The following is a 20,774-nucleotide window of genomic DNA, read 5'->3' as shown; positions in this document are numbered from 1 at the left end:
ATCCGATGAGAACAGCCAAAACACGTGTTCACGTTTTAATAGCGAATAGATGAAGAACACCAGCTTGTTAGTTACAACAATGCACTTTGAACAGTACATCTGAAATGTTAAACAAGAATACAAAACAAAACAAAATCCAACACAGAAAGCACATTTTATGAATGCAATTATGCCTTTTTTTTGACAACACAAAATGACAATCTTTATTGAGCTTAAACCTCTTCCTGTCCCACAGGTTAGGTGTTAGAGGCTCAGGAAATGTGCAAGCTACAGGTGATACGTCTGACATATGTTTAAGGTGTCTCGCAGCATCATGTCACGAAGCCGCCAAAGTGCATCCGCCATAGTCTTGTGAGCTCCCTTACTCTTCAGCCAGTGGGATGGGAGTCTACTCTCTTGCTCCTTAGTAAGACGCACATCTTGTTTCTGAACTGAAAACAGTAATAATCATGAAAAACAAAGGGACACCTTTGTACATTTTCTTTGAAATAAAAGAGTAAAATCAATGCAATTCTAGTCAAAGTTTAAAACTTGAGTCACGTTTAAAAGTTTCAATTTGCATCCTTTCCGTATTAAAAAAAATACATCAGCTAGAATCATAAACCTGCTTTGGAAACGTGTTTTGTTGATTAAAAACAAAGCTGAAAATAACCTTTTAGAGCTTGGTCCCACTTGCTAACAGAGGAAGACTCTGCAGAAAGACCTTCTATGTATCTGAGATAAGCCTCAGAGTGCAGCAGCCGCTGAGTTCTAGCTGGTGGGGAGACAAACAAGGGTGTGGAGGGCTGCTGAAGAGCAGGATGTCCTCCGCCTTGTCCTGGGTACGGCGGGGGAGCCTGGAGCCCGGAGCCCATCAAAGCAATCTAAACAAAACAAATCAACTTCAACATTTCTCATATTCACACTAAAATGTACATATTTAGATGATCAACACCACAGGGCCACACAATATTGACTATGTTAAAGCATTTTCAAAAGAAAGACCTGAAATTTATGACATAAACTAACTGCTTATTACTTAATCTTAAGCAAGAACCTTAAAAAAAACCATCTGTCCACAGAAAGGATTCTCCTCTGATGGTTCTGGGATCCAGTTTGTCAGCTGCTATAGTTTCTAAGTGTTTGGTGTCTCACTTTGAAGCTCTCATCGGAACTTTACTGCAACCAAGTCAGGCCAGCTGTGGCTACATCAAGTATGAATGAATTATGGGGACATTGTGAGCGCTTTGAGTGTCTGGAAAAGCGCAAAAAAATCCAAAACATTTTTCATTTGTATTGCAAAAAATTGCCGACTGAATTGATTTGATTGAAAATGGAAATAAATCATTTTCTATGGTTGACGTCACACTTACTCGGCCCAGTTCCCATTTACAATCAATGGCTTTCACTGTTATGGAAGTATCTAAATTCCTCTTATCTTCTATATTTATATTTTATCTACCACATGGTGTAATTTAATGTAAATATCTAATTTTTTTATGTGCTACCACTGGTCCAAGCCATTATTAAACACAAGAACAAGTTCTCAGCTGAGCTTTCTGGTTCAATAAAATACACAAGCTTTTCGCAATGTGTGCAACTTCCCCTCAGAGGTACAACAGGTTACCTGAGGTCCGTGAACATTTCCTGCCGCAGATCCACTTCCTGTACCACTGACACCTGTGAGGATAGACAGTGTCAGGGCATTCCCAAAGCAAACAGTGGGACATGTACACGTTGTAGTGCATGTAAATCTGTGCATAATAAATGCTCTCATCAATATATTTTGGACTGAAAGGTTATGGCTCGCTTCTGAGACAACTAAAAAGGCAGTAAATAAAAAAGCTTGAGTTCCACGTGGGACAGTTTTCTCACATCAACTAGTCATCAACGCCAGGATTTCAGCCTAGTGATACAGGTAGCCCCTCCAGCAGGTGGAATTAGTAGACAGGAAGCAACTGCACAGCAGGTGGAGCAGCTATGACAGCACTCTTACCAAAGGATGGCATTCCACGGAACCCAGGCACTTTGGGCAGGAGACGTTGGGGATAAAGAGGCATCCCCATGTGATGCAGTGGCATGCCGGTCATACTAACCAGGCCTTCAGCACGGGCCTGCAGGGGCATCATAGCTGATCTATATGCACCCATATCTTCTCCAGACAGGAACAGCAGCCACACAAACCGACAGCATGCATCAGTAAAACATGCACTCACAACCAAACATGCACAGATAATATGTTATGCAGATTAAAATGAGACGAGCAGAATTACATCAGGGAGGAATGTAAGCATGCTGTGCAGCAAAGTTATGACTTTAAATGTTAAATGGTGTCCACAAATGGTTCTTTCATGTTCACAATATGAGAAGAAAACATTGTTTATTAAAAAAAACTGTTTACATTAATGTCATCGTTATTGAAGCACAAAAGAAGAAGTACACCATTTATTAATTTGGACCATGCCAAGGCAGGGGCGGCGCCGGGGGGGGGGGGGGGGGGGGGGGGGGGGGGGTATAGGGGTTGCTCTAGCAACAGTGACAAAGCAACCCCAAATATATACTAATACTTTATTTAAAAAATGTTCATTGTACCAAATTTTATTGCACGTCACACCTTTCCATTTCTTATTAAATGTTTGTCTCGTTTATTTTGTGTTAAAATGTGACTGAAGACAGTCCATGAAGCACGCAGTAGCATTGTCTCAACAGAGAGGGCGCTCGAGAGCTTGCGTTTGTTCCTCATTTGTTACTAATAAAGTTTATTGAATGAGAGCCAGAATGCTATTTTACGTTTTGTTTTGACTGTTCTGGCAGAAGATTTGTGATTTAATCCATGACAAAATTACTTCTTGTTTTATTTTATTCTGAAAAGATGTCTTGTTGGGTCTAATATCAAATAATAATAATAAGAATATAATAAAGAACTCTGGTTTACTTTTAAATCTATGCTAATTTTGGTCGAATATAATATTCACAAATATTAATTCTCTGTTTGAAATTCCTGTTTAATTGTATTCTTTTCAGAGTTAAATCTGTATATTAATAGTATTTGTAATTCTGAGAAGCAAAAAGCAATCAAAACCTTATCTGTGTGTAAAAGATTCAACATTTTCTTGTAAAGTTTAACCCCCTGGCTTATTTCTGTTTCTATTCTTGTTTTTTCTTTTCAATACAGATGTATATTTAATATTCGCAATTGTGTTCTTATTGCATACCTAAATGTGATTTTTTTGTAAAATGCTATAATGTGCAATAAAGTTTATTTAAAAAAAGGTTTTGTTTTGACTGACTGTAGAAATGATGGGTGTAATCTAGCGAAGGAGAGTCAGTTGATGGCGGTACCCCCATTGACTGTCAACAGCTTCTCTTAAATAAATTTTGTTTTCCTTCTCACTTCAACATCTCCGTCTCTTTCTCAGGACAGTTAACACGTTTTACAAGTGCAATCTATTGACGAGACAACAATCTGGTATTAATTAGCAACTTTCCTTCTTGGAAATGTATTTTTACGTAAAAATTGAATTAGAAGCTCCTCACAATTACTTAGCAACCCCTAAGCTACTGCAGAGGAAAAACTCCTGGAGCCGCCCCTGAGCACAGGTGTATGAAGGCAAAAAAGATGAGGATGCAACACAAAAGGAGAGTAACAGTTCTGGCAGTTTAGCTTCAGATTGCAGCTTTCAAATGTACACTGCGGAGTCTGCTGCATTTATGAGGGGTTACCTGACACAGGCGTCATGCCAGGATTAAGCAATCCCATGGGGGTCGGGGGAGGCACCACCCCCATCAGTGCCCCTACTGGGGTACCTGATTTAAGGAAGGTCTGATGCTGGGTCCTGTCACGCTCCTGCTGCTCTGCTACTTTAGCTGCTCGCTCTGCAATGCAACAAAAAACAGTGAGTTGGCTTTAAAAGACAAGAAAAACAAGATGCATTAATTTTTCACAGCAAGAAAATCCTCTTACCCTCGTACTCTGCTTTCCTGGAAGTCTCCAGGTTCCTCCACTCCGTGCCAACCAGCCGGCTCAACTCCCCAAAGGAGAAGTCTGGGTGCTGAGCTTTGATGACAGCCCGCATCTCGCTGCTGAACAGGATGTATCCACTCATGTTGATCTTTCGCTTCGATCCCTCCTTTTTTGACAGCCCCTTTATGGATTTAGGGGTGGACTGTAACCAAGCACGTTAGAATGCCACATAAAAACGATACAGCGCTAAACACAGACCATTCCCCCCCTTCACGGATTCACTCTGACCTGTGGAGGCGTGTAGGACAGCAGATCCAGGTCACCAGACATGGAGGACTGCATGTGAGACTGGTCGCCCAGCTCGCCGTCATCATCCCCAAGTTCTTCAAGTTCTTCATCGGTCATGTCAGCAAATTTAGCCTCCAGCTTCTCGATCTTCCGATTGAGCAGCGGTGAGGGTTCTTTCTGAGGAACTATGAGCTTCCTGTGCAAAACCGAACGCATAAAAGAATTCACTCTCAAGAATTCAAACCAAAACCTAATAATTAGAGGACTAAAACGGTGAGAAAAAGCTGTTTTCGTGAACATAAAAACACTGGAATATATATAATAATATATAATGTATAAATTTTATAATACATAAAATGTTCACTTATGTTCACCATTTTCCTGTAATTCTTTACAAATATCGTTTGTATAAATGTAAGTTTGGACTCAACAAGTTGTCAAACTTCATCCAAAGTCCTTTTAGAACTTTTCACATTTATCATTTATCATTATACCTCTGTTTATGATTATTTTTTAATTTATCAGTTTGAAATAAATAAAATGAATAAAAGGAAAATAAATTAGATTAAAATTAACAAATTAAAAACACACCAAAAAAAAAGGTTCACCTAAAATAATAGATTTCATCCTCTACCACCTTTCCAGAGAGCGAGAAACGCTTCAGACCCTTGAACTTCTTCATCTGTTTTTCACTTTCAATGTAGCGACTCTCACAAAGCAGAACATCATCTTCGGGCACTTCAGTGGGCCGACATGACAGGAACTCTTTGAAGGACAAAACGACACACTTTCCTGCAAAGAGGAGGAATAGCCTGATAATGACTGCATCTTCAAAACAATAAACCATCACGTTGGAGCAGATGCTTCCAAATCACAGCAGAAGGCTACCTATGATGCAGGTCATTGGACAAGTCTCCTCCAGGTTGCTAAGGAACACTTCCTTCTTGTAGAACATCTTGGTGGGTTCGTGCTCCGTCTCTTCAGGATGGATAAAAATTGGGCCAAAGAAGTAACCCGCTCCATCTCGGATCCACATCTTCTCAATTCTGTTGAACACATAAAGAAAAGTAAGTGCCAAAGTAAACAATTCAAATGGCTTCAGAAAGATTCAACAGATGCAGCTTTGTCCTTTCAATCTGCATTTCAAAATAAAACAACATTATGTAATATTTCAGAGCATAGAGTACAAAAACTTTAAAGACCCACTACAATGAAAAAGGTTGTTTTTAGTGTTTTTAACACGGTTTTATGGGACTATTCTAAAGTTGGAGGAAAAATTCAGATGAAAATAGCATATTTGAGTATTTCTTTGTTCAAATTGTTTGTAATCAGGGGCAGACGAAAAATTGACATTTAAAAAAGCTTGTAGCTGTTACGCAGAAACTATTAACAGCCGGCCACAAGCTCCCAGCTCTGCTCTATTCTGATGCATCCACTGTCAGACAAACGGATCCGTGAACGTCTTTGTTTTACTCGTCTGAGCTGGAATCTGGATCTAAACTGCACGGCTGGATAACTCTGAGACTGCTCACCATTTTTGTTGCACCAGTAACGTGAGGTTGGGGTTGTGAGCTAGCGGGAGAGAGTGTGAACAAAGCGATGATGGGAAATGAAGGGAGGCTTACTCCATGCCAACAACCTCACCTGCAACTCATAGGCTAACCTCTAATGAACTACTGTCGCTCTACAGAAAAAGTTTTTTGATTGGGGTTAAAATAAACAATTATTATAAGATCACCAGGAACACTTTAAGAATAGATCAGTAGCTAGTTGGAGTGGATCTTTTAAGATACGAAATATTCAACAGAAAAAACATTTATAGATCAGTATGTTCAGAATGGCAGTATTTCCTTTACCTGCCCACTCGGTGACGCACCAGTCCATGAGAACCAATGTAAACACAGTCTCCCACTTTCAGCCACAGGTTGTTGTAGCACAGCTGCTCGTAGTACTGACAGCCTGGCTCTCCGTTGGTGAAATCCAAAGGAACGTCCTCCCTCTCCTGTTGACATGAAAAACTTTAGCATTTGAAGGTTACACACAAACAAACAAACAAACAAACAAACAAAGCTTTTACCTTCTCTATGACCCCATCTGTCATTTTGCTCTCGTCTTCCGTCTCCGGTGGCTTCTCATCTGGTTTAGTGGCAAATATGGAAGCTACACGAACCACAGGAAGGGGTACTTCTCGAGGAGTGAACCGAACTGAGTTCAGAGGCATGGTCCACATCTTGATCTTCTTGAAGGACTTAGACTTAGCAGAGTAACGCGATTCACAGACGTACACATCCTCTTCCTGGAAACCTTCTGGGTAGAGCTTGAAGTACTCCTAGAGTTCCAAAAGTATCTGGTTAACACATACTAGAGTGGGGGAAAAAAATCTAAAAAGAGATTTTAGCAGGAGCAAAGTACCTTTACGAACATAACAACACACTTTCCCAGAATTTTGCTGATGGGAGTTTTGTTGTAGTAATCGCTCTTGAAAACTTCCTTCTCCAAGAATTTTCTTGTGGCCAAATGAAACGTTTCATTTGGTCGATAGAACCAGCATCCATACAACCACTTCTCCCCTGTTTGTATCGGAGAGGGAAGAAAACCGACCGGATTTACATGGAGAGAGGGGAAAGTCAGGAAAGGAAAAAGAACAAAAACTGAATAACAGACAATAACTTAGATTGTGAACCACCTTTAACAGTAAAGAAAATTGCACATTTTCAATGTAAATAAACTAAAAATATTAGGAGGGTACAGTCTAAAACACTCCTTTTGTCTTTTCTGCCATTTGTTTCCTTCACGGTTGGATCTGCAGGAAGTTCATCTCTTTTCTAAACCTGCTGAATCCCTTTTGGGGTCAGGGGGGGTTACTGCAGCCTATCCCAGCTACTGTTGGGAGCAGGCAGTTACTCTTTGGATGGGTTGCCAGTTCATCGCAGGGGGACACATTCAAACACACATTCATACTTAGGGACAATTTGAAATAACCTACCGTCCTATCAAGCACATTTATGGCTTCTTCAGGCCTTAAGCACCTAAAGAAAATGCACCCATGCACAGGGACCCAGCTTGGATTTAAACCAGGACCTTCTCACTGTGATGCGAAAGTGCTAACCACTACACCACTGTACAACCCTTGCATTAAATCAAGGTTCACGGCTTTCTGTAATGCTTTTAGTTAAACATCTGTGTACCAGTGTCCACTGTCTCTGAAAAGTATCTTATCAGCTTTCCCGAGTTGAGGAGCAGGAGCTGGTTTTTGAATGATGTCACTGCTTTAACTCATCTATGTGTGGAATATCAGCAAACCAAATCAGATTTTTACACTAATAGCAATCATTTTCAAGTCAATTTCATAAAGCATTTCAAGCATCAGTGTTTGTCTCTTAATTTCCACACAGCCAGAACATTTTGAATTTGCATTATCGCTACATTTTCGTCAGTGCGTTGACCAGAATAGTTCATATTATGGAACATACATGTGTTTCTATAACGTTGTAGTGTTTTCTTCAGACATTGGCTTCTTCTAAACCTGGACAACCAAAGATATTTATTTTTGTAACCTCTAAGTCACTCAAGCAAATTGAAGCCCCCACATTCAAATCTGAGAAATGCACTGACCGGTGTCATCCTGCCAGAGACGCTCAATACAGATTATGTGTGGCTGTAGGTTCGACTCTGCAGGCTCGACATAGACGCAGTCCCCCACATGGTACATACTATCCTTGAAGGAGCAGTCCTGGCTGTATGTACGCTGAACGGGCCACGATGCTACTACTGGGTCCTCCCTCTTTTCTGCCTCTGAGGAGTAAAAGGTTTTGTGTGAAGAAATGTAGGAGGAGAAGGAGATACACAACTGCAGTTGTTGGTTTTCACAAGTATTTCTAGTATACCTTTTTTTTCTTCTTCTCTCTTGATTCTGTCTTCCTCGTACTCTTTGGGAAGTTTCTCTTTCTTTTCCTTGTCTACATCACTATGCAAATGTTTACTAGTATAGCTGAGGGCAGGGGACATCAAGATCTCTCCATTCTTGCACAGCTCATCTCGGATTTTGATGAAGAACTGCTGCAGCTCCACTGCATCTTCAAAGATCTCTGAATCTGTCCTGTAATAAATCAAAGACTTTGTACATACCTAAAAAAAAGCAATCCTTTGTTTGTGAGCATGATCAATACCTCACCTGCTTAACCGTCTGGCTTTCTCTAGAACCTCAAACATGTGGTCCTGAAAAACATCCAGCCTCCTGTAGCGACTCCGGTCCACATTTTTTCTGATGATCTCAAAATTAAGCAGAGGTTTCTCAGAGTTTGCTGGATCAGCAGCAGGAATCTCTGCCAGAGAATCGCTGTAGCATCGCCCCTCATCGTCTTGGTGACCAAGAACAGATACAAAGAGGCTGCGAACAAGCTCCTGGATGAGGCGGGGCACGTCCGGCACGTGGGTGTCCTCTCCTCCTTCCAGATCCCGCCTGGTCTCCAACAACACTTTGTGCAGCAAGAGAGCGTCTCGGTAAATCAGAGACTCTGGCTCGTTGTAGGTGCAGGCGTTGTTAAACATCAGCACAAAGTCCTCAACCAGAGCATCAACATCCTGGTACTTGTTAGCCAGCATGTGGCTCTTGATCTTCTCCATGTCCACCGGTTTCTTAATGGCGATATAGTAATCGGGGAGCTCAGCGCGAGATGGAAGTCTCAGGAAGATGGTGCTGAGTCGGCGACCTCGTTTGTCTGTGTAGTTCTTGACAGCTTCGTAAAGCTCATTGAGTTTCTGCTGTAAGGGACTCAAGTACTTTGATTTCTTCAGATTGATGCTGTTCTTTCCTGAAATAAACAAAACACAAAGGCTTCTCAGTAACAGGTCGGTGTACTTTTTTGACACTGGCTGTGAAACCTACTTATTTTTAACTTGGGGGACATGGTGTCGTCTTCATCAGTTGCTGGTCCGAGATCTCTGCGCCTGTCCTCCATGATCTTCTCTAGGATGTCTGCATCATTGTAGACCTGCAAAAGCGCAGATTCAAAAGGTCAAAAAGGTTTTTCTCCTCTTGTTTACTTTATTAAAGGTTAATTTCTCTTTGTTCTAGTTGTTTTTGTGAATGACTGATCCCTCGAGGACAACAGAGAACCTTCAGAAACTGTGAGCAGTCTCACCTGTGAGCCTTCCTCATTGTAGTGCCGAGCATTGCGGAACATCAGCTTCATATCTGCCACCATAGAGTCCTCGGTCAGATACTTGTCTGAGCGAATGTTGTGCTCGATGGTCCTCAGGTCCATGGGCTCCAGGATAATTTTGTAATAGTCGGGGTAGTCCTTCTTTGAGGGCTTCACCATGAAGAGGTCACACAGTCTACGACCAACGCCGGCCTCTCGCGCCTCAGTCACAGCAGCTACCAGAGCCTTCATGCGATTCTTTTTGGTATTCTTCTTATGACTAGAAAACACACAAAGCAGAATTAACACCAAGTTCTCTTCCACAATGAATGTTCAGAGAATGAAATGGGTGCAATTAACCTTTTTCTTTTCGTAGTACTGGTGTCAGACGTGGCTGAGGAGAGCATGCTGTCACCATCATCATCCTCTCTCTGTAAAAGTTCCTTCCTCTTCAGCTACACGAATAACAGGATTCAGCCATTATACTTCATGAAAAATACAAAGAAACTGATGGAAGTTAAAAAATAGTGTTCTTAAAGCCCCACTCTAATGAAAATGATGTTTTGGTGTTTTTAATATCGTCTTTTAGCATTTTGCTCATGATGGAGGACACAAAATAACATTGTCTGACTTTTAAATAATTTATTTGCAAATTATGGTGAAAAGTAAGAATTTGGTCAGCTACAAACAAGCAAAACTTCTGGCTCTCAGACCTGTAACTTCTTCTGTAAGAGGATCCTCTTTCCTCCACTCGTTACCTGTTTTAAAAGCTCCTGTTTGAACTGGTTATCTATAGAAAAGACACCTGTCCACAACCTCAGACAGTCACACACCAAACTCCACTATGATTAAGACCAAAGAGCTGTCTAAGGACACCAGAAACCAAAATGTTGACCTACACCAGGCTGGAAAGACTGAATCTGCAACAGGTAAGCAGCTTGGTGTGAAGAAATGGAAGACATACAAGACCACTGATAATCTCGATCTGAGACTCCTCGCAAGATCTCACCCATCATGCTTTGGGTCTGTTTTCAGCAAAGGGACCAGGATGACTGATCTGTGTTGAGGAAAGAATGAATGGGGCCATGTATCGTCAAATTTTAAATGAAAACCTCCTTCCATCATGACAACCATCCCAAACACGTTGCCCGGGTAACGAAGGAGTGGCTTCATAAGAAGCACTTCAAGGTCCTGAAGTGGCCTAGCCAGTCTCCAGATCTCAACCCCATAGAAAATCTTTGGAGGGAGAAGAAAGTCTGTGTTGTCCAGCAACAACCCAAAAACACCACTACTCTAGAGGAGATCTGCATGGAGGAATGGACCAAAATACCAACAACACAAGACTCACAGAAAACATTTGACTGCTGTCATTGACAACAAAGGGTATATAACAAAGCTGTACTGTTGTTATTGACCAAATACTTATTTTCCACCATAATTTACAAATAAATTATTTGAAAAAAATCAGACAATGAGATTTTAGATGAGGGAAACCATGATGAAGAGTACAGGCTTCTCTCATCTTTTTAAGTGGAAGAACCTGCACAGTTGGTGGCTGACTGAATAAAGATCAAAAGATGATTGGAGCAGAAAAACCAGACCTGCTGAATGTGCTGGAGTTTGAGCGCACGCTTGTAGATGGAGGAGTGAGGAACATTATAGCGTTTGGCGTTCTCAAACATCAACGTCAGATCTGAGTCGACGTGCTCCACGCTCGCATACTCGTTGTTCTTCATCTTGCTCCTGTGGGGAATTGAGGGTTCTCACATTTGGGAAGGGGGAGAGGGCACAGAAATACTGGACTTTACAGTGGGTGAGTATGTGTGGGGAAAATACTTCTCACGGGCAGAAATGCAAAGAAAACAAAAGAACTTTTAACTAAAAGCAACAAAAACATGAGGTAAACAAACTTCCCGGTGAACAACATCATTTTTCTTGAGAAACTTTTGTCCAACACTGAATTTGTTCCTTATTAAAATATTCTTTTAATTCCACTTATTTCCGCCATACTTGATCTGTTGCAGGCAGATGGGCTGACTGATCTGGTGGTAGTAGTCAGGATAGTCTTTCCTGGAGGGCAGCTGCAGGAAAGGCTCGGAAATCAGTTGGCCCTGACTGTTCCTGGCTCCTCGCACGGCTTCGTAAAGCTGGAAGATGGGGTTGCTCATGTCCATGTTTGATGTCATGCTCTCCGCTTCAGATTCCCCCTCATCATAGTGGACAGAGCCTGACAAATGCAGGAACAATAAACACGGGATTTCACAAAATAAAGAAGCATCATCAATGTCTGAGAAAAACTAAGTCCATTTACGAAAGAGGAGCAAAGGTACCAGATAGTATTCCCTCCTCGTCACTCTCATACTGAAGTGCCATGGTGATGGCGGAGAGGCGATCCCCTTGAGTTGACTTTCTATTCCTTACAGAGAACACGTTAGAAAAGGTCAAACCAAAATTCGCTGAAGTTCCCGCCGACGTTGTTTAAAGAGGTCGTTGTGGTCCAAACCTGATGCGGATGCTGGATTTGACAGGTTCCCCGTGCTCCAGCTCAGACTTCTTCTGTGCAAAAATCTTTTTAATCGTGTTAGCGTCCTAGCAGACAAAATACCAGGAACACGTGTGAAAGGTCGGACGGACACTATGCAGCACATAAGATTCTCAGAAACATACCTTAAAAACCTGTGACCCCGGCTCATTGTACGCTTTAGCGTTCTTCACCAACAAGTCTATGTCTTTTGCCATGGCAGCACAACTCCTGTAGTGACCCAACTAGAACAAAAAATTTACTTGATGTGGATAAAAACAGCAAAAACTTCGTCACACCCAGACAGCTCCGTTGGAACCGGTACCTGGATCTTCTGAGCGATGGTTTTCAGATCTATCGGTTCTTTGATGACGGCGTAATAGTCTGGATATTGCTAAACAAAAGAGAGACTTCAAATTAGAGTAAAGACTCCTAACATATGAATTGTCGGGGTCCCATGTACCATTTTGGAGGGAAGCTTCTGGAACAGCTCACTGACTAGGCGTCCCGTTGGTTCGGTATAAGACACGACAGCATCAAGAAGCTGCTCTAGGACATCCTTTAAGCAGGAAGGTGTCGTCTGAGTTAGAATGAAAGGGATCAGATTTATGGAAATGCCTTGGTTCATCAGCTTCATCATCCTTTTGACTGGAGACATTTTCTACTACAACACAGAGGCCTCGAAGTGCAAATCAGATCAATGAATCACTCAGCACTCAAACATATTAAAGAACACAATGACAGTACAAAAGCAAAACAAATAATCAGAAAAAGCACTACATTTTAGAAATCCAAACAAATAAGGAAACAAACTAAGAAACTGGAAAAGGCAGACACAATGGGATGTCACTGATTGGTTGATCATGTTTGAGCTTTGAAGAAGAGGGAAAGCAGAAGGATGTTTTACCTGAACTGTGGTAAAAGGTTGATTGAACTTTTGCAGTGATTGTGGTCAGAAGCTTCTGCCTGTGGATACCGCCATCACAAATAACATAGGTTGAAAAGGCAAACAAACGTCATCATCCAATCAGTGCTCCATGTCCCAGAATATCTACCTTTTCCATTTTCTAATTTGGTTTAATTGGTTGAATGTTGTAAACCCTTTAACCCCTTGTTTTCCTGTTTCTCTTTCTTTTTTATAGTATCTCCTTCTACAATTTTTCAGTTTTTTTAACCATTCAACTATTCAAATGTTCAGCTCTTTCAGCTTTTTCCAGCTATGACCTTTGGTTTTTCAAATGCTTGAACTTTTCATGATATCCCAGGATTTCCAGGATTTTTGCCTCAATTGAAACACGTGGGGAATCCTTGAAAACCTTTGCTTCTTTCTGTGGGGCAGAAGCTCGCTGGTTCGATACCCAGCGCTGACATTTTTCACAAAAATATCTTTTCTGTTATTGTGCTGTTTTCACTTGATTTATGGTCAACCCTGCATCCTTCTAGTTTCATTTTGATTTCTGGAAATTACTTTTGTTTTCTGTCATCTTTTTGCGTTGAGTGATTTGCTGATGTGATTTGCACTTGGAGGCCACCAAACAACACCTAGAAATGAAGAACTTGTTAAATTACTTTCTTAAATTCCTAAATGTATATCAAACATTTATGTCAACAAAAGGCAAGCAATTCAAAAAGAATCTTTAGTTTTTATGTTAGTGTGCAAATAGACTCATAAGAAATGTGTTCCAGTGTTTTTCTATTCTAAAATAAAGGATAAAGGATAGAAATAGGATTTTTCCTTGAAATAAATGGTGAATCTACAGACGTCACCTCATCTTCAGTTGAGCCTCCTGGATTCTCCGGGGCCTCGTATCCTCCTTCATCTTCCTCTTCGTATTCGCCTCGTTGAACAAACTCGTTTTTGGTTCGCAGGTAAAGGTCCCACAGCTTACAGGCTGCTCTATATTCAGGACTGTCCGTCTGGATGAGAGTGAAAAAAACATTTTACACATTTCCTTCTTCTCTTTTCCTTCTTTCCTGAGCCTTTACTGCCGCGTTACCTTATAATACATCTTTGTGTTGTTAAACAGGAGTTGGAAGTCACTGGTCAGTTGATCGACATCATCATACTCCTCCATCTTTAACTTCTGCTGGATCTTCATCATGTCAATAGGCTGAGACACAACGTGGTAGTAATCCGGTTGATTCCTGAGACACAAAAGTGGCGATTATCCAACTTTTTCAGAGGATGAAACATAAAGGAGAAGCATTCCTCACCTTCTTTTAGGGGCTCTGATGAAGAGCTCACACAACATTCGGCCCTGATCATCTTTATAATCTCTGACTGTGTTGTACAGTTCATGGCAGACAGCAATCTGCAAAGCAGGAGTGGAAATGCTAACATCCCAACACCTCAGTGTGGTGAGGAGCTTTCCATCCCCTCCCAAAGGTATAAAAATTACCGGATCAACGGTTGGAATGTTTGAAGTCCTTCTCCTCTTTCTCCCGGGGCCAGACGCCACAGAAGTCTGGCTATCCTCAAAATCTCCTCCACTCACGCTGCTTGAGGGGGACAAGGCTCGTTTCCTTTTCAAAGCCATGGAGACCCCCTGAGAAGACAAAACATGACCGAGATGAGAGAAACATTTAAACAGAAAGGTTGAAATGCTTATGTTAAAAGGTTAAAGGTCAACACTGATGCACGATGGGGTCAGTAGCAAAATAATGCTTTACAGTCATTCATTCTTAACCCCGTAATCTATATAAATCCTGTGCAATCACTAAGCTGGAGTAAGAAAGGAAAAGATGAGCGTTTGTCAGAAAAGTAAGGTTTTTTTATAGCTGAAAGGCTGTTTGATGAGTCTTTTTTTACTTGTATAAAAAATCTCAGCCATCAACTATACAAACCAGCACACCGAAAGATTTGACTCACCTAAACTTAAGTTCTTAATAGAAAAATCATTTTCATTCATTCATCTTCTAATCAGTTTTATCCCTTTAGGGGTCACGGGGCTGCTGGAGCCTATCCCGGCCACTTGCAGGCAAGGGCAGGGGAGACCCTGGACAGGTCGGCAGTTTGTTGCAGGACCACAAATCACACACCCATGCACACTCACATTCACACAATTTAGAGTAGCCAATGAACCTATGAAGCATGTTTTTGGATGGTGGGAGGAAGCCGGAGACCCCAGAAAAAAGCCACGCATGCACGGGGAGAACATGGCAACTCCACATAGAAAGGTCCCCCATTGGTGTTCTGGTTCAGGTTCCCCCGGGACTTGAATCTTCTGGATGTGAGGCAAGAGCGCTAACCACTGCGTCACCGTGCAGCCAAAAAAAAAGTATGTATATCTTATAAACACAATCTCCCAAAAACTATATGAAAATAGTAGAAGTCACCAAATCACCAGCGTGATTTATTCAGTCCGGTTTGTCTGCCATAAACCTAAAGCTGTAGCAGTCTGTTCTAACAAAAAGGAAAATGAAAAAGACCAAGGAACACAAGGAAAAAGGACCTGGAAGCTGACCGGCACACCTGGAGGGAGTTAGAAAGGATTGTTCAAGACAGGAGACAATGGCGGGGAGTTGATAATAGCCTATGTCCAACCAGGAGTACACGGCCCAACTACCTAAAACGTCTATCAACTCCTACTGCCATTCAGGAACAATTACCAAAGTTTGCTTTTTCAACTTTTACAAAGTAGACTGAAAGAGTAAAGTGATCTCTTTTAGAATCCCTTTGACACAAACTCTTTGAAAGTATGGAATTGATTTATTTCAAGCAATAAAAACAAAAAAATACTAAAAAAGACAAAAGAGATAAACATCTATACCTAGAAATAATAACTCTAGATGATTAATCATGTCTTGACTGGAAAATTAAAAACATAAAAGACGCACATCTCTATATGTTTACATCCACATGGTAATGATGCCATTATATTTACTCCTAATCATACACAGACATATATGTATTTATACATACAATAGTGGGCTGCAGAATTTGAGGAAAACTCGCGATATGCGATAGTTATCAATATTGCGATGACGACATAACTTGGGATACATGAACAAAGAGCAAAACAACCAAAGGCATCGTTTCCATTTGACTGCAATAGTTTAATTGAAATAACAGTTGAATTGAAACAGCTTTTATTTCACATTACTGTTTTTCAGGATGACTTATTTATTTCACAATGAGCTTTTTCACCAGAATGAGTCTGTCTGTCAATCAAACCAAACAATGCGGAGACACTGTTAAGATTGGCTACTCCTTTACTCATGCATGAGCAGCAGCACTCTAACTACATCAATCGAAGTTGCTTCAGAGAACGTGTCGGCGCAATGCACACCCCTCAACACTAGGTGGGAGTATGCGCCTCAACAAATTGACAGTGTTGCCAGATTAGGCGGTTTTCCACCCAACTGGGCGATTTTGGTTCTAAAATTTGCAAGTAGGAGTAATTTGGGCAGTTTTAGGGTCGGTTCAGTGGGTTTTTTTTCTCATGAAAATATAGTAGCAGACTAAGTTAGGCTGGGTGGCTGTTGGAATTTTGATATTCTACTATGTACTGGAGCTCCATGAACGCACCAGGCAGAGACGCTTAAAGGCCCCGGGCTCTGTCATATAACCTGTTGTTGAGGGTTTGCCCCCCCGCCTCGCCTGTCCAAAATTGTGTTCTTTAAAGCTTGACACTGCGGCCGCGTGTGGGAGAAGCTACCAGCTAATGTTTTTAGGCTGATCGCTACATGGAGCAGTCTCTGTGTTTATCTTACTTACAATGCATGGAAGACACGGAAAATGTCGAGAGATTTGGTTTATTCATTTTAAAGAGCTCTACATGGCAATCGTGTTTCATGAAATAGATCGAAGATTCTGAGTCTGAACTATCTTTTACTTTACAAAATGAACGGGCCTGGGTGCTTAATTAGTCCAGTAGGGGGGGAGGGAAGACAGCTGTGTAATGTTGATTCTCCTGATCCCGTTATTTTATATATACTGTATTTTCACGACCATAAGGCGCACTTAAAAGTCTTAAGTTTTCTCCAAAATATACGGTGTGCTCTAAGGTGTTGTTGCATGACTTCTGCTTCTGTGACTTCTGCAGAAAAACATCGTTTTGGAAACCCAGAAAATGCTGCAAAGAGACCCGATTATGAAGCACAGTTTAAACTGCAAGCTATCAGCCACGCGGAGGATCATGGGAATGGAGCAGCTGCCAGAGAATTCAAGATGAAGGAATCCATGGTTCACAACTGAAGAAAGCTGGAAAACAAAATCCAACAAGTCGAGAAGACACAGCTGAGTTTCCGTGGAAACGAGGCGAGGCGGCCCGAGTTGGAAGACCGACTGGAGCGATGGATCAAGGATCAGAGAACATCTGGGAGAAGCGTCTCTACAGTCACCATTCCACTGAAGGCTGTAGCGCTTACAGAGGACATGAAAACTGAACATTTTCAAGGAGGTCCGTCTTTGTGCTTTTATTAAATGCCGTCATCTTTCCATCCCGGCAAGGACTACGGTGGCGCGGCAACTTCTAGCGGATTACAATCAAAAGCTGCTCATCATCGATCGCGTGGGAGTGATCGGTGACGCATGCCGAACACACTTTTACTAAGACAGGGAGGCAGCGCCGGGCAAGTTACGCCACAATTTGTGAATGGATTATATAATCTTGGCATAGCGTGTCTGCTTGCACTGTTCTTGGAGCTTTAACAAAAGCCGACATCACTGATGAGGAGCCGCATGGCAACAAGACGGACTCTGGCGATGAGGAAAGGGAAGCTAGCATGTTTGATAGAAATGTAGCCCAGCTGTTCATTCCAGATGCAGAAGATGAGGATTGAGGATGAGATGGATTTTTGGATGCCGACTGATGACTGAGAAAATAAAAAATAAATCCCAACCAACTCAGTTTTGCTCCCGCAGCCTTTTTTAACCCTTGTGCTACCTTAGATGACCCCCCCCCCCCCCCTTCCATTGACGTGTTCTCCCTACCATGACAAAGGTGGATAAAGGTGGAAAGATTTCATGTAATCCATGGACACCAGTGAAGATCACAAATCATTGAAGAAAAAAGGTTCAGAGCACTGGCTAGTGGGTCTAGATGACCCAACTCCCAATGTTAAAGTGCCTAGGATAGCACAAGGGTTACTCACACACTAGCATGCGTGTTTTACCGGTATGTTTTAAGGTGCCCCCGCCTTTAAACCCGCTGCGCCTTTTGTATGTGTTAAATACAGAAAAATATCCCATAAGTTTCAGACGAGTCTTGGGCGGGAAAACGAGAGTCCTGAGTATTTCAACGGACACTTCAACACCTGGACGACCGGCGCTTACAGAAAGCTCCTCCGTGGTGTGGTCCACACGAACCCGGAGCTCAATCGCTCTCAAACAAGCAAAAACTGATTCATAGATGTTTGCATCTCCTACAGCAGATAGATTGTTTGTCTCTATTTGATCCGCTAATGTCAGCAAAGCTGTGCGGATGTAGCCAACAATGTCATCTTTCTAACTGGCACACCACAGAGCAGGTATCTAGGAATACGAGGCAATTGACAGACAGACTCATTCTGCAGAAAAGCTCATCATGAAATAAATAAGTCATCCTGAAAAACAGCAATGTGAAATAAAAACAAAGTTACTTGGGAAAATGTTGATTTTGAAATCCGAGTTTATGGAAAAAAGCCATAGAATTATAATAATAGTCGACGTGATTAAAAATGAATATTTTTAAATGTTGCTTTAAAATACTGCACAGGTTTTAAAAAGAAAAGTGAAATATATTAATAATATAATTTAAAATCTGTGTGCAGGTTTTTCACAATTTAATGATGTTTTTATATATTTATGAGAGATTTATTGGTTGATTGTGGGATTGGACAAGGTCATATATTTATATTTATATTTTTTTAAATTATGAACATTTTGGGGCTCCATACCGAGGACCTGTCCGCCTCAGTTCGGATGTTCTGAACCGGCCTTTGCATTTAGAACCTCGTTTATTCAGGTTCTCTAATGAGGGAACATTAATAAATCAGGAAATTCCAACTGGGGGAACTCAAACCATAACAGAACTTTAACACATATTCAGCTATGAATGGATGACAATGATAACGATTAATATGTTAGCTTGAATTTTTTGTCCTTGAACGGTGCAGATTTTACATTTAAATTAACTCATTTACGGCAGATTTCCTTTTAAATGTGTTCATTTCTGAGTTTGGTCATCAGACATCCCTCTTCCCAGGAAGCAATCAAAGATCCGCCTCGCCTCCGAGGACATTCCTGCCGTGTTGTGTCTGGAAGGGTCTGCCTCTGGCTGCGGGCCACGTGAGCCCATCAGCGGGGAGCTAACGAGCGCGAGCGCGGCCGCCGGCGCTGTCAGTCAGTGTGCGCGTGCAGGTGGAGCTAACGTTAGCTACAGTCAATGGTTGGCCTCAAAATTTCTCCCAGTTACAAAAAGACATCACCAATAACGACTGACGATGCCGTTCAGTGACGACAACCGGGGGGAAAACCGTCACTTCATCCGCCTGACACGGCCGAGAGCTTACCGTTTACGGCCACGGTGACAGACCCGCGAGACCCTAAACCGAGAAAAGCCAATCACATATCGATTTCAGACAGAAGAGCACTAGTGTGAAATTATCCCTAATCATCACTTCCGCTCTGCTCTTTCACAATAAAGTCTGGAGGATGAAACCTCGGCTTCTGCGGCTTCGCATCTTTATTACATGGAAATCACACTCAAAAGCTGTTCCATCAAACATCAAATTCAACATTTCTGGTTTGTTTTTAGCTTCAGCAGAACACCATTGCTCATGCAAACTGTGCATCTTTGGGGGATCATCGATTTTCTAAAATAATAAAACACGTTTAGGGGATAACAATAGTCATAGTTGTTTGTTTTCTTTATAAAAACTATAAGATAAAATTTCAATAGAAATTTTAAAATAGAAATAACGTTAGGAATCCCACTAGGTTATGCCTAAATCTTACCAGCACTATTTACAAACGTACAAAAAACTTGTTTTTTATTAAATAGGCTATAATAAATGAAGGTAAATCTGCAAGACATAAAAACTGAACAGAATGAATAAATAAGAATAGTTTAAAATATATACTTACAATTTTTTATGTTGACCATCACATAAAGAAAAAAACAAATATTTGTGCAAAACAGCAGAAATTGATCCTTGTGAGCCACAAGTGATTCTCGTGCTCCTTCTCATATGTAAAAACTTAAAATTTATCAAACAATAATCACAGAGATGCTACGCTCTAGCACATATGTGTATGCGGGCTCACTGTGTCCTAATGAACACAATTAAAAAACTTTGTGTTTTCTTGGTGTACATAGCACAAAGCTACAGCTTACAGCCCTCAATACAATTGACCTGTCATGCTTTACAAATGTATAACTTCTATACCATATAATCCAGATCGTTTTTAAATTTTCTGCATCCTTATGTAATTTCTTTGGGGATTTTTGGGAATGTATAAATGAAAGCTTTGTACATTTGTTTACTGACAATTCCTAAAATTATCCATTTCAGACCCCAGCTGGGTCCTTTTATTTATGCGTTTTACACGAACACGCTTCATGGAATTGTTTTATGACTTAATAGTCCTTTAGGTGTCTGTGTGCATGCCTGTGGGACCCTGCAACAGACTGGTGACCTGTTCAGGGTGTACCTCACCTTTTCCCAACAGTAGCAGGATAGGCTCCAGCAACCTCACGACTGCAAAATGGATTCAGCCGGTTCTGAAGATGGATGGATGGATGGCTGGACTTTGTGTTGAATTTTCCACCATGTCATTGCTGTCCCAACCTCTTTGTTCTGAATGGATGGGCAGTAAATGAATTTCATACTTATTTCTCAGTTAGAAAGACACCTCAATTTTTGCTTCCAGATCATGTTAACATCCCAAAGTACA

General features: G+C 41.3%; 1 protein-coding gene across 5 annotated transcripts; it reads right to left on the bottom strand.

Annotated features, from left to right (window-relative positions):
- Position 1: 1 nt before the first annotated feature.
- LOC101170174 (protein polybromo-1) lies at positions 2-19,522 on the bottom strand. Of its 5 annotated transcripts, none has more exons than XM_011474638.3 (30): positions 19,391-19,522; positions 14,296-14,442; positions 14,111-14,208; positions 13,894-14,041; positions 13,664-13,813; positions 12,360-12,476; positions 12,222-12,290; positions 12,043-12,141; positions 11,879-11,964; positions 11,706-11,791; positions 11,386-11,602; positions 10,977-11,118; positions 9,736-9,830; positions 9,376-9,655; positions 9,120-9,225; positions 8,406-9,045; positions 8,119-8,330; positions 7,847-8,026; positions 6,644-6,801; positions 6,309-6,560; positions 6,088-6,233; positions 5,120-5,277; positions 4,840-5,023; positions 4,232-4,427; positions 3,944-4,145; positions 3,703-3,855; positions 1,976-2,131; positions 1,607-1,659; positions 653-863; positions 2-431 (listed from the first exon to the last, which is right to left on the bottom strand). In XM_011474638.3, the coding sequence occupies exons 2-30, from the start codon at positions 14,431-14,433 to the stop codon at positions 268-270; spliced, it is 4,896 nt and encodes a 1,631-aa protein (XP_011472940.1). In that variant the 5' UTR covers positions 14,434-14,442; positions 19,391-19,522; the 3' UTR covers positions 2-267. The 5 variants fall into 5 exon arrangements, with proteins under 5 accessions (XP_011472940.1, XP_078804070.1, XP_078804069.1 ...); XM_078947944.1 differs by having other exon boundaries at positions 3,787-3,855; XM_078947943.1 differs by having other exon boundaries at positions 3,944-4,124.
- Between the last annotated feature and the right edge of the window lie 1,252 nt (positions 19,523-20,774).

This window comes from Oryzias latipes, chromosome 5 (genome assembly GCF_053564925.1).
Source record: "Oryzias latipes strain Hd-rR chromosome 5, Olatipes_Hd-rR_3.1".
Lineage (NCBI taxonomy): Eukaryota > Metazoa > Chordata > Actinopteri > Beloniformes > Adrianichthyidae > Oryzias > Oryzias latipes.
The sequence above is the reverse complement of the archived record's forward strand: the minus strand, read 5'-3'. Positions and strand labels throughout refer to the sequence as shown.

What these genes read in the sequence shown, in the direction of transcription:
- LOC101170174 (XM_011474638.3), bottom strand. Translation starts at nt 14,433, where the DNA reads ATGGCTTTGAAAAGGAAACGAGCCTTGTCCCCCTCAAGCAGCGTGAGT. An exon ending in AGAAGCTTCCCTCCAAAATG is followed by an intron (nt 12,291 to 12,359) that starts GTACATGGGACC and finishes TCTTTTGTTTAG; the next exon opens with CAATATCCAGACTATTACGC. An exon ending in CAGATGGGGTCATAGAGAAG is followed by an intron (nt 6,234 to 6,308) that starts GTAAAAGCTTTG and finishes TCATGTCAACAG; the next exon opens with GAGAGGGAGGACGTTCCTTT.